Source organism: Arachis ipaensis, chromosome B09 (assembly GCF_000816755.2).
Source record: "Arachis ipaensis cultivar K30076 chromosome B09, Araip1.1, whole genome shotgun sequence".
Lineage (NCBI taxonomy): Eukaryota > Viridiplantae > Streptophyta > Magnoliopsida > Fabales > Fabaceae > Arachis > Arachis ipaensis.
This window is the reverse complement of record NC_029793.2, coordinates 140,938,942-140,951,951: the sequence shown is the minus strand read 5'-3', so window position 1 is coordinate 140,951,951 and position 13,010 is coordinate 140,938,942. Positions and strand designations below refer to the sequence as shown.

The 13,010-nt window shown below is 34.8% G+C and overlaps 3 protein-coding genes and 1 pseudogene across 3 annotated transcripts; 2 read left to right on the top strand and 2 right to left on the bottom strand.

Moving 5' to 3' along the window:
• LOC107618632 (glutathione S-transferase DHAR2) lies at window positions 1,064-3,744 on the bottom strand. Its single transcript, XM_016320745.2, has 6 exons — window positions 3,574-3,744; window positions 3,417-3,507; window positions 3,194-3,337; window positions 2,937-3,054; window positions 2,706-2,846; window positions 1,064-1,298 (listed from the first exon to the last, which is right to left on the bottom strand). The coding sequence occupies exons 1-6, from the start codon at window positions 3,629-3,631 to the stop codon at window positions 1,212-1,214; spliced, it is 639 nt and encodes a 212-aa protein (XP_016176231.1). The 5' UTR covers window positions 3,632-3,744; the 3' UTR covers window positions 1,064-1,211.
• LOC107618659 (COBW domain-containing protein 1) lies at window positions 7,408-10,438 on the top strand. The gene is made up of 10 exons (XM_016320782.2): window positions 7,408-7,822; window positions 7,918-7,983; window positions 8,069-8,249; window positions 8,396-8,592; window positions 8,830-8,880; window positions 8,978-9,069; window positions 9,272-9,405; window positions 9,567-9,649; window positions 9,805-9,909; window positions 10,071-10,438. The coding sequence occupies exons 1-10, from the start codon at window positions 7,472-7,474 to the stop codon at window positions 10,206-10,208; spliced, it is 1,398 nt and encodes a 465-aa protein (XP_016176268.1). The 5' UTR covers window positions 7,408-7,471; the 3' UTR covers window positions 10,209-10,438.
• LOC107616246 (heparanase-like protein 2) lies at window positions 10,770-12,373 on the top strand. Its single transcript, XM_016318228.2, has 6 exons — window positions 10,770-11,006; window positions 11,115-11,151; window positions 11,322-11,502; window positions 11,607-11,761; window positions 11,865-12,098; window positions 12,189-12,373. The coding sequence occupies exons 1-6, from the start codon at window positions 10,785-10,787 to the stop codon at window positions 12,371-12,373; spliced, it is 1,014 nt and encodes a 337-aa protein (XP_016173714.1). The 5' UTR covers window positions 10,770-10,784.
• The window catches only part of LOC107617087, a 746-nt pseudogene continuing 330 nt past the window's right edge, over window positions 12,595-13,010 (bottom strand).

Here is a 13,010-nt window from a genome sequence, read left to right as displayed (position 1 = left end):
GCATGTGTTTTCTTCACTAAGACCGTGTACTATCTTGATATATTCAATTAATCACGGAGAAGAGCTGATGTCCATTATTATGGTGCTAGCAAACCTGTGGAACACATTCATATGCATACTTTCTAATTTCTGCCATAAAGATAATCTGAGTGGCAGACTAAGAAAAATGAATATTTTTTATTTTTCTTTCAATTGTTATTATCAAGTATATAATCTCTAACCATACAGTAAAGTAAGAAATCACGCTTGGCAAGTAACAACACCGTTGATAAGATCATTTTTCGAGAAAAGTAAGGAATTATTGACTGCTACAGGTTGATCATGACTACATGCCAAGAAAACTCGAGAGGAGAGGTCGATAAGATGATAACCTAACTGGCCTAATGAATAAATTACCAGAGTTTCATTTCATTCGTACCATAAAATAAAGGTAGTTACTCCTATAAAAACATCTTCCTATAAAAATCATATTATGAACAGCTAAATGCTAAATAATTTGATAAATTTTAATAAATTATCTAATGATTCGTAATATCATTTTCATATAAATCTTGGTGAAAGTAGCCACCTAAAATAAAATGTTAGAAATGACTTGATTTTAAAAAGAAATTAATTATAATAGCGACAACCAAATGTTACACTTAAAGTAGTAGTTAAAAGTTGGTAATGAAATAAAAGAAAAACCTACATCTCACCCGATTCTAAGTCTCTAGATGTGTTTGCCAATTGTGGTATCATGTATGTTTGGGAAATTAGACCTGTTTTATAGCCCAAAGGAGGCAATGGTTGACCGTTGACTTGGCTGAAAATAGGCCACGCCTTCCATTCAGGACTTGCTCTCTAGGATGGGCTTAAGTGCTAACCTTTGAGTTTAGTTAAAAGAAAGGTGATTACTCACATGAAACTATTGTTACGTGAAGACGATATGTAAAAACCTAGTTTGATATATTTGACTAAATTACTATATAATAATTTTTAACTATTATTTCAAACACGAAGACATCTTTATGTAAGTAGGAAAAAAAAAGATTCCTAAGAGAGACTATGTCTATTCCATGGCATTGCAACTAAAACGCAGCAACAAACGAACCACATATTTTATTATATAGGTGGGAACAACCCCTTACACCTTCCTAATCTCAATAAGGTTCAAATCACAGGTACAGATATTTCTCATTGTTCATAGCACCACATCATAATTTAGAGTTACTTCATGCATTCACCTTGGGTGCCCATCCCGCAATTACATACTCCTTTGCAGCCTTGGTTTTCTCAAACGATTCCAGGGAGAACAACAACTGCATCACACCATCATTTTCCATCATTTCAAGTTGCACTACTCAAACAAGCTAACATATTTTCTTTATCAAACATAATATAATAGTAATGATTTAAACATGTAAGTTGATCAATTATACTATTCTGTATCTAACACTAATGTGATGATCACCAACTTAGCTGATAATCTGTTGCAGCATATGCAATAACCCGAGAGAGATTGGACATGCAAAAGTAAAGGAGCTCGAGGAATAAAACTTAACATATCAAGACATTCTATTCGCTTGATTATCAGCTACAAATAGTCAATCATAGCAGCAGAATGTAGGAGCATCTAATCCGATAGGATCTCTAAAAGTTGTTTACACCTATACACATGCATGATTTTAGGGTAACAGTGAGGGGAGCAAGTGCAAATATTTATTAATGGATACATACCAGAAATAACAAAGTAAGTTGGAACTCGGAAGTCTAATACTAGGGTGGTGGCAGCAATGTGCATCTAATAAAGTATTCTATGCAAGATGAGGTACGGGGTTATTAAGCACCAATCCACAGTGGTTTATTTCATAGCAGCAACAAATTTGTTCAAGAGAGAATGTCTGACAGTGAAATCCAATGTGATCTTCAAATATTAGTGATATGATTTGGTTCCCTGATGAAACTTTTTGGTCACCAAATGACAGAAATTTGAACCCTAGTCACAAAAATGGTAACCTTACGGGTATTTGGATGTTGAAAAGTTATCAATTAACTATCAAATTCATAGAGTAATCTTTTGAGGAACAAATTGATGTTCTAATAATCAATTTTTTGTTCAAATGGGGACCTACTGTACACTGTAGTGCAAGCGTTTGCATCGTAATAAAACCCACACAAGACAAATTCACAAGAGAATCATAGATTGCAGATTGCGGCTGCACATGCACTATAGCACGCTTTTTATGCCCTGGAAATCCTAGAATCCTTAATTGTTATGCACAATCAAAATTAGATTGATTTGCAGCTAAAGATTCTTAAACTTAACCTAAAGTGTTCAAAAGGGCATAACAGGCTAACAGAACATGTGACCTGTAAATATGACTAATAGGAAATGGCAGGACAGTTTCAATCTATTACAGATGACCTTTTCATTTGGTTAAAACTTAAACCAAAGACCGATGGTTTCAAATTTTGTTCAATTCTTACACAAACTTTAACATGGCTAGAAACATAAAAAGGTTGCGGATATTGAAGTTTCAACTCTTGGGTCATTGCAATTTGCAAAGCAAGTTTAAACGTATAATAAACAACACAACAAAATCAGTTCGCATGATAAGTTTGCAACACAAAATGTTCATCTATCAACCAATGCCAGAGTGTGCTCTAAACAACTATTCAATGATAATGCAAAAGCCATAACATGGCATTGCAGAAAAACTGCAAACCTTGGTATAGTTGTGGACATGTGCCAAATCCTGAGGAATAGTCCAGTTTTTGAAGTGCTCAAGTGTTATGACTAGATGGTAGAGTTTTGGAGCCAAACTCAAATCAACAGCGGTGACCTTCTCCCCAGCAACAAATGGACCCTAAACCACACCTCAAGCACATGAGCATAGCTATTAAGAAAAAGGTAAGCACAAAAGACAAAAAGAATTAGTCTATTCAATTATAAATACATGGTTCTTAAGATGTTCATCCAAATCCTTCAACTCAGCAAGCAATGCTTGCTCTGATCCATCATTTGGATCTTTGCTCTTGAGAAACTTCACGAAAGCCCCAAATAACTTGGATCCCCTGCAAATTGTGAAAGAACAAGTCTCTCAATTCCAAAGTGAAACACACATATCTTCATAAGAATTAGCACACAGCACAAAACCCTAGGTCAAAACTGAAGTTTGAAAAGCGTAAATGAAAGTAAAGTAGGAGGATTTACACGGAGGCAGATTCAGGGGGAGTGACGAGAGAGGGTTGAGGGTACTTTTCCTCAAGGATTCCAACAATGACATCGGAATCGGAAATCCATTTGTCATCAAACTTGAGCACTGGAACCTTGCCTTCAGGATTGACATCCAAAAACCTAAAAAAGCAGCAATGTTGAGAAAAAAAGGCGATGAAAGAGAAAGAGAAAAGAGAATGGAGTTGAAATTGGATGGTACCATTGGGGTTTTTCGTCGAAATTGATGAGGTGGGTGGAGTAAGGGACTTTCTTCTCCTCCAAAGTTAAGAGCACCCTCTGGCAAAATGGACCTGCAAACACACACAACAGTTATTAGAAGAAGAAGAAGAAGAAGAAGAAGAAGAAGAAGAACATACAGTCTCCGAGAACATTGGGAGCACCGGCAGCAGCTTTCACAGCAACTTCCAGAGCCATTTCTGATCAAAAATCGCAGAGTGAGTGAGTGAGTAATGTGAAGATTGCGATTGCTTCACACCATTATTATACTTACCACTCAACTCACTCGAACGTTCTTTTTCGTTCTTTTTTTATTTTTTTGGAAAATAAAAAAACTAGTCATTATTAGTTTAATAAATTTAATTTTCATACATTGGTAAATCTAATTATATATATTGAAAATACAATTAATTTAGAATAAAATGACAAATAAATTTCTAAAAATTTACATTCCAGATAAATTAGTTGATAAGAAAATACTAATAAAAATTTTTAGAATATTACGTAAATCCTTAAAACTTATTGAATAAATAACAGCATATAGAGTAATTAGATAATGTATAAGATTTTGTTCTATCAAAATTAAAACCTTTGACACATTTTTAGGCTTGTAGCTGTTGTTATGGTCATGATTTTGTAATTATAAAGTATTTTGATTTTGATAAGTTACATGAACGTTACTTTGGTTATTAATATTGTTGATTGGTCAAACACAGTCTTGAATAGAGTTGAACCGCATTTTAGAGTTCATGGTTTGAAGTTAACCCCCACTATGAACATGGCCATAAATTTGGCCACATTCGTGGTAGCCAATTATATTCGTATTTATTTCAGAGGTTTTTTTTAATATAGTGAAATTTTAATATTGTGTTTAGTGTAAAATATACAAAACTGAGTTATTTTTAAAAGGGTAAAGTACTAAATTGGTTCTCTAGGTTTGGGCGTAATTCTGTTTTGGTCCTTAAGGTTTAAAGTGTTCTATTTGAATCCAAAAAAGTTTCATTTAGCATCAATTTAGTCCCACAGTGAGGTCAAAATTAAATAATTAACAAAATGTCCTACATAACAACAGTACAAGAACAAAATCGATAATCTGGAGAACAAGTACAAGCTCGAGAGGCATAAAATCAACCATTGATACATCAATACATTTATTTATTATTTTTTTATAATATAAATAAAATATTTTCTATAAAACTAAAAAAAATTAAAATTTTATTTTAATATTTAATAATAACCGGATTATAACTTGTTAATTATAATTTGTTAAAATTTGATTATTTTTAAAATATTAATAAAAATATATATTTTAAATTTTAATTTTAGATTTTTTATTATTTTATATTTTTTTATTTACATAGGATCAGTTTAATTAGTGACTCATCAGTTGAACTAATGAACTAATAAATTAATAGCATGACCAATTCAATCACCAGTTTAATTTTTACAATTATAATTCTCAAAATCAAACACAGTCTATGTTAGTGTAGTACACACCTCTAGAACCAACTGAGAGTTAGGTATGCCTAATTAGTTATGCCAGCTCATCCCCAATCTAATAAAACCTCTCTAACCAACTTGTGCCATCACACCACACACACTTTTACTTCCTATATATATGCATATCAGTGCAGTGACTGCATTATCTTTTTGTAATTTTACTTCATCTTCTTGATAAATAATGCTCTCTCCATCATTTTCTCTATTATTCTCTCTCTGTTTTGTTAACTATCTTTGCTACACTTTAATCCTTTCTTCATCAACACGCTACTGATACCTTACATGGTATCAGAGCACACGGTTCAGATCCATGTAAAACTCTGTGACTTTTGCTTCGCAGAATCAAGAAACTAGAACTCCACAACTACAACCCTCAGCGTCAATGGCGTATATAGCAAATTTTTCAACAATGATCAAGTTGGACGAAGACAACTTCGGAAGCGACAAGCACTAGCGTGTATTAAGGCCAACAAACTTTAAAGTCACATAATTGCTCTATCAATCCCAAGAAGGTTCAATTCGGATCAAGACAAGATTGCCGGAAAAGTATCACTTGAGTTTGAAGATTGGAAACAGCATGATGAGTGTTTGGTAGCCTGGATGCTTTTTGCCATGAACGAAGCTTTGTCAACAAAGTTGTAGAATTTGGATATGCGCACGAAATCTGGGAAGCGTTGGATGAGTACTTTGTCGCTAGGCAAAAAATCAAAGATTCAAATGCTAAAAGCTTAGCTAAAAAAGATCAAGAAACAAGGTGCCTCTAGAATTGAATACATTTCCAAGATCAACAAAGTTGCAAACTCCCTATCTGCTCTTGGAGCACCACTGTCGAATGAAGAACACATTAAAGCTGCGCTATAGGGTTTGGATGAGGACTTCAGCGCCTTCATGACCATGATAAACTCAAAAATTGACCACATGACCATTAGTGAGTTTGAGTCTCAACTTCTGTCACAAGAAGAGATAAATGAGAGATTTCGAAAGACAGATCTGACTCTGGTGCATGCAAATCTGGCTCAGAAGGAATCCAGCACAAGCAAAACTAGGAACGAGTCTTCACCAGAGGAGTCCTATTGGAACTACAATAATTATGGCAGAGGACAACCTGGCAGAAGGAGTAGATGAAGAGGCTTTCGAGGAGAAAGGTCATGGTGGCAAGGAAACAGACCTCAATGCTAGCTATGTGGTAGAGTTGGACACATTGTTTGGGAGTGCTTTCACAGGTTCAATGAAAACTTCCAAAATTCACAACTACAAACTTTCAACAGTAGTCCTCCTCCACCAAATCTTGGTTTTCACCAGCAAGCTCAGCACTCCCAACCCTCGTTTCAACCAACTCAGCACTCAAACAACACCAATCAGAACCCTCCTCAAGCCTTACTAGCCGCCAACACCTGACAAGGGGTGGTACCCAGGCTTCGAAGCATCCCACCACATCACATTTGATCAGATGAATCTGATCAACAGCTCTGAGTACTCAGGTCCTGAGCAAGTGTTTGAAAGTAATGGCAAAGGTATGAGTATTGCTAACATTGGGAGATCTATAATGTATGTCTCTACGACAAAAACCTCCTTTAAACTTCAAAATTTGTTTTATGTACCTATTATTTCTAAGAACCTAATTAGTGTCTCAAAATTTGCATTAGACAGTAAGATATTTTTTGAATTTTGACTTCATTTATGTGTTGTAAAATATCAGGAATCTAAAAAAATTCTACTCCAGAATAGGCTTAGTAATGATCTGTATAAATTTGATGATATACGAATACCAAGATCACTATAAAATTCTAATAAAGCTCATCTATTTAATACTGAGCAAGAAAAGAAAACAAGTGCAAATATTGCAAGAATAAAAAACAAAGCAAAAAATAAAAGAGCCATAGTGGGATAATGATTTTTTTATTAAACTAGATGTATAATGATAGTGATTAGCCAATATAATTGATATCACCCCATTTTTAAAAAAAAAAATCCAACTTTAGCTCATCATCTTTAGTTCAAAATGTTATCTGATTTGCCAACGCAAAATCCGCATCAAGTTTAGACTTTAGAGACACTACAACAATAATACGAACCTTTTGTAGTTCAAAGCCTGTGTACGAGTATTGCACAATATTTTGTTTTTGTGCATGGCAGCATGGACCCATGTGGTCCGCATATTGGGCAATGATTATAATGTGTGGGAATCTTGCAAGTTCCACCACTCGTTCTCATATTCTCTGCTCCCCTCTTGCTTATGCCTTTTTAAAGCCAACCAACCCCCCTCCTTTTTTCTCACTTTTGCGTTGTTAGGTGGGATTAGGGGATGACATATTTCTCTACTAGTACATCAACAAGGACACACACCTATCAATGCATTTGTAAAAGGCCAAAGCCAAGTGATTTTAAAATTCTGTTGGGCCGGAATGAGCCCAAAACCATCAACGGGCCCAAGACAGCAAAGACATCCAGTGGACCAAAAACGAAAACAAATGGAGACACAATCGGATAATTGAAAGCAATTCATTCCGCTGCTTCCATTTCTTTGCATCGGAAAAAATGAGTTGTTTGAGTTTGAGAGCGGAGGTCGCTGCTTCCAGCTTGTTAACCGTTGCTTATCGCAATCCTAAACCCCTCCATCCTTTTCCCTCTACAATTCTGTGCTCCAGGAGTAAGAGTAAATGTTGCTCCCAACTCCTCACCCACTCTTCTTCTTCCACTTCAACTTCTGCTTCAACTTCTAGAACCTTCCCTCTCAACTTCCCGTTAACAACCTCTCGCCGCCGATTTACCGTTTCCGCAACCACCACCGCTCCGCCTCAGAGCGATAGCTCCGATGTTTCCACCAAGATTCCTCCCGACAATCGCGTTCCCGCCACTATCATCACCGGCTTTCTCGGTTCCGGCAAGGTAGGGTTCTGTTTCTACTTTCTACGCATATGGAATCTGCAGACTCAGAACTCTTGCTGTAATTGACTTTATTTGTTGTTTGTGGACTTGAGCAGACAACGCTGCTTAACCATATTTTGACTGCTGAGCATGGAAAGCGCATCGCGGTTATTGAGAACGAGGTATTTATCTATGCCTTGGAATTTGGAATCTATTCCTTCGTTTCTTCAGCATTTTTGTGAATATTCGATAAACTTTTTCTTGTAGTTTGGTGAAGTTGACATCGACGGTTCTTTAGTTGCGGCGCAAACTGCCGGAGCTGAAGATATTATGATGTTGAACAATGGTTGCCTTTGCTGCACAGTCAGGGGTGATCTTGTTAGAATGATTTCTGAATTAGTTGCTAGGAAGAAAGACAAATTTGACCATATTGTTATCGAGACTACGGGTAAGTGAATGATTGAATTTTGAATGTATGAAATGAGTTCTTTCACTAATGCTTAAGATACTTAAGATGTTAATTAAATTAATAAAGATGCGGTGGACTTCCGGATAACGGTTGGGCGTAATGAGACTTTACTTGCATTTCTGCAGGATTGGCAAATCCAGCACCAATTATTCAGACATTTTATGCCGAGGATAAGGTTTTCAAAGATGTCAAGTTAGATGGTGTTGTCACTTTGGTCGATGCAAAACATGTTCATCGTCATCTTGATGAGGTCAAGGCAGACGGTGTTGTCAATGAGGCAGTGGAACAGATTGCCTACGCAGATCGTATAATTGTAAATAAGGTATTCACTATCACTCATTTATTCTGCGAGCAGAATGGCTTCAGTTCGGTTGTAAAACTTGAAATTTTAGATTATTTGGGAAAAGGGCCTGCTAGTGTTGACTCATTGTTTTGTTTTGTGGATACACTCACCAATGGTCACCATGTGGAATTATTCATAATAATTTTTATAGATACGGTGTTATGGAATGCAATGACTACTTTTACGTCGCTAATATTCTTGTCTGTCTTGTTCCAGACTGACCTTGTCGGTGAATCTGAGATCGCTTCTTTGGTTCAGCGCATAAAGGTTGGTATCTTTCTCTTCCTATTGAATCTAAGTGCTGAGCATTTATTTCAGTTTCATGCTTTTTTCATTGTTCTAAGCACTTGCGTTTTTAATCCAGAATATAAACAGCTTGGCTCATTTAAAGCGGACTGAGTTTGGGAAAGTTGACTTGGATTATGTTCTGGGCATTGGTGGCTTTGATTTGGAGAGGTAGCTTTTGTTGTTGTTTCCTACTTTCTAAGTTTTATTATGTTATTATGTAAAAGTAAATCAGAATTTTAGTTCACGCGCTCTCTCAAGTAGTTCCTTTTAGTCACTTACTGATTACTGCTTGAATTTTCACGGTCTTATTATGTTTCTGCTGTCCAAGCCAACCTAAACAGTTTTTGTATGTTTTTTCATCTTGGACAAGGATTGAGAGTGCTGTCAATGACGAGCCTGCAAAGGAAGATCATGTGCATAGCCACAGCCACGACCATGATCATGATCACCATGAGCACCATGACCATGATCATCACCATGATGATTCTCATGATCACAAGCATGGTACTTATTGATTAGTTTTTAGAGTAGGATCAATATTTTCCCGGTTGCTTGTTAATCCAATGCTTTCTAACATTCAAGGACATAACTTCTAGATCTTGGAACTTTTACTGTTTAGTTGTGCAATGAAGTGAGAGATAAATTTGATTTTTGTTTATATGCAGATCACCATGCTCATAGTCACAGTCATGATCCTGGTGTCTCGTCTGTTAGCATAGTTTGTGAAGGAAGCTTAGACCTTGAGAAGGTTTGTATTGCATTTTGTCTATACTTGAAGTGTAATGCCTAGTTTATACCAATTTCACTTTTACATTTGGATGCTTTGTATTCAATGTTTATGTGCATGCGAAAAGTCAATGTTGACACTTATGTACTGAAAGGATAAGTTATTAACCCTTTCAGGCTAACATATGGCTCGGCACACTCTTGCTGGAACGTAGTGATGATATTTATAGAATGAAAGGTCTTCTTTCCGTACAAGGAATGGACGAAAGATTTGTTTTTCAGGTGAATTTAAACTCCTTTAAAACTTCTAATTTTATTGTATGTATATTTTAATCTGAATCCCTTTGCCACCCATCTGGTCCAGCTCTCATTTCCGCCATTTTAATTGTCATGATTTTCTAAGTTCAATCCGGCTGAATTAAGCATATCTTTCTCTGTATCAGGGAGTTCATGACTTATTTCAAGGTTCACCTGAAAGGTTGTGGAGACCAGATGAACCAAGGGTAAACAAAATTGTTTTTATTGGGAAAAACTTGGATGCTCAGGAATTGGAAAAGGGATTCAAAGCCTGTTTGCTGTGATACCAGTTTCAATAAATTAATCTTCTCTTGGATATGAGTGTTCCATCTACTATAGTACTATGTAAGCCTCTGAACTGACCTATATATAGTGAAAAATGTTGTATTCCTCGACATTGTGACTGAATCAGAGTAAAAGAGTATCTGTTTTTTTTTTTTAAGTTTTGATATTATGTACACCAATATTGACATTCGCACCTTTTTTTATTTTAATAAAAAATTTGCAGTATTTTAGGCATATATATAAGCATCCCAGTATTGGATCTCAATTCTCATTATTTTCCTAACCTTTTTTTCCTGAATTAAAATAAAATACACCGCAGTGTTAGTTTATAACAAGTGAACAAATAATATAATTTACTATTATAGGCCAATCTAAACAATTATTTATATAATTTTAAACTTTAAATTATTTAAGATAAACATATCTTTTAAATTTAAAAATATCTATTCACTTAAAGGTAGTTATAGCTAACCACACTATTAACACTATAAATAGTAGATAGGGATGATATAAATCATATAATAAACATCAATAGAAATTATTCATAGTATATTCTCTTCTATTTTTGTTCCACAATGGGTGTGAATCAGTGTGTGAAAGTAACTCTCTTTTTAAGTCTCTTAGTATTATTTTGCTCTTCTTTTTCTTCATCAGAAGATGTGAAGCTTAAAGTGAAAGGGGTCACAAACATTGCTACAACTGATGAGAATTTCATATGTGCAACATTGGATTGGTGGCCATCTAATAAATGTGACTATAACCAATGTCCATGGGGAAAAGCTGGGATTCTCAACCTGGTATTTTATTTATTTTGTTCGATATTATTCAAAATATTGTATGCATTTTTAAATATCATAATGATAATTAATTATTGTTTTTGCAACCTTTTTGCAACCTTTTTGCAGGATTTGAATAACACGATACTCTCAAATGCAATCAAAGGTAAGCCATATTTTCTCTAAACTCAAACCATTTTAATTAATATATATTAGTCATAATTGATTTTTATTATGTTAGACCAACTTGATTGAATTTGATTAACAAAAAAAACTTGGATATGTAGTATTATTCTAATTAATCCAACCATTTAATTGCTTTTAAAATTGTTGCAGCATTCAATCCTCTGAGGATTAGATTAGGAGGTTCACTACAAGATCAAATTATTTACCAATTTGGGAAGCAAAAGCACTGTCCAACTATGAGAAAGAAAGAGAACGGCTTGTTTGGATTCAGTGTTGGATGCCTTCCCAAGAAGAGATGGGATGAAGTGAATCACTTTTTGAACAAAACCGGGTAATTAATTAATTAATATATATATTATTTTAATTTCTCAATATTATTATAATTACTTCACAAACAATCAATCTTATCTTATCTTATTCACTTATAATTTGCAGTGTCAAATTTACATTTGGCTTAAACGCACTCGTTGGCAAGAAAAATTCCAAGGAAGACCAATTAAACTGGAAGGGAGATTGGAATCCAAACAATGCCATAAGCCTCATGAAGTACACTGTCTCAAAAGGATACAATATAGACTCATATGAATTAGGTATCAAATTAAATTGAAACCCTTTAATTTTTATAATTTACTAATTTAATTTTTACCCATGATTTTTTATAAATTTAACATCTTGTGCTAATTAATCATATAGGAAACGAGCTATGCTCTGAAGGAGTATCAGCAAGAATAGATAGTGTTCAATATGCAAAAGATATCACAAAACTAAGGCACATAGTTAACTCATTATACCCAAATGCCACAACAAGACCAAAGGTGATGGGTCCAGCTGGATTTTATGGTAAAGAATGGTTTGATAGCTTCTTGCAACATGTTGGACCTGGTGTCATTGATGGAGTTACACATCACATTTATAACCTTGGTGCTGGTACGTTTAATAATTCAGAATGTTTTTTGTTGCTTGATTAATTTTTTTAATTCTAAGAATATAATTGAATTATAAAATTATATTATATAGGTGTTGATAGGGATCTTATTAGCAAGGTTCAAGACCCATATTTTTTGAGCAAAATTGCACAAACTTTCAAAGATGTTTCAACGGCCGTGAAGGAATTCACACCATGGGCTGGAGCATGGGTTGGAGAATCTGGTGGAGCTTATAATAGTGGAGGCAAAGATGTATCACATACTTTGTGGGAATAATTTATAATTAAATTTCTTTTATTTTCAATTAGTTATATACTTATTTTTTTTTATTATTGGTAATTTCAAGGATACTTATATTATTTACATGATTAAAAACTAACTGATTAACTGACACTATAATATTGTTTTATATACTTATCTTTTTTTATAAATACTGATATATGAAAACGCAACAGAGTTTCTTGAAATAATTACTCTTATAGCAATATATATTAGAAACTTGTACTCAAAGTATTTATCTGGATAGTTTAGAAACTACTAACTAAGATACACATCAAACAAAAGGAACTTAGAACTTGTCACTTTTCCACCTTCTGCATTAGACCCTACTCTGTCCACAACCTTAACTGCAGCATATCCATTAGCACCATTGTACTTTCCGGTGCCTCCAATGACCGCAACATGCGACTCTAAGACGTCGGTCCTATGTACTCCAAAGATTGTGAGGCCATCTTGATAATACTCATCACCCTTCAAAAATCTTGCTGTGATAGCCATCATGTGGCTAGTTCTGTCTCCTGAGCTCGCCACATAGACACCTTGCACTTGTCCAAGTTTCTCTAATTCAGCTCCGACTTGAAGCAATTCCTCGTCTATCGAGGTTACCAATCCAAACTCGAGTTCTTGAAGTGTG

Bases quoted from the DNA above. Each gene is read 5' to 3' on its own strand.
- LOC107618659 (XM_016320782.2), top strand. From the start codon at position 7,472: ATGAGTTGTTTGAGTTTGAGAGCGGAGGTCGCTGCTTCCAGCTTGTTA. The intron at 8,881-8,977 runs GTTGGTATCTTT...TTTTTAATCCAG, and splicing joins CTTTGGTTCAGCGCATAAAG to AATATAAACAGCTTGGCTCA. The intron at 9,910-10,070 runs GTGAATTTAAAC...TCTCTGTATCAG, and splicing joins ACGAAAGATTTGTTTTTCAG to GGAGTTCATGACTTATTTCA.
- LOC107618632 (XM_016320745.2), bottom strand. From the start codon at position 3,631: ATGGCTCTGGAAGTTGCTGTGAAAGCTGCTGCCGGTGCTCCCAATGTT. The intron at 3,508-3,573 runs GTATGTTCTTCT...GTGTGTTTGCAG, and splicing joins TCCCAATGTTCTCGGAGACT to GTCCATTTTGCCAGAGGGTG. The intron at 3,055-3,193 runs GTAAATCCTCCT...CACAATTTGCAG, and splicing joins CCCCCTGAATCTGCCTCCGT to GGGATCCAAGTTATTTGGGG.
- LOC107616246 (XM_016318228.2), top strand. From the start codon at position 10,785: ATGGGTGTGAATCAGTGTGTGAAAGTAACTCTCTTTTTAAGTCTCTTA. The intron at 11,152-11,321 runs GTAAGCCATATT...AAATTGTTGCAG, and splicing joins ACTCTCAAATGCAATCAAAG to CATTCAATCCTCTGAGGATT. The intron at 11,762-11,864 runs GTATCAAATTAA...TTAATCATATAG, and splicing joins TATAGACTCATATGAATTAG to GAAACGAGCTATGCTCTGAA.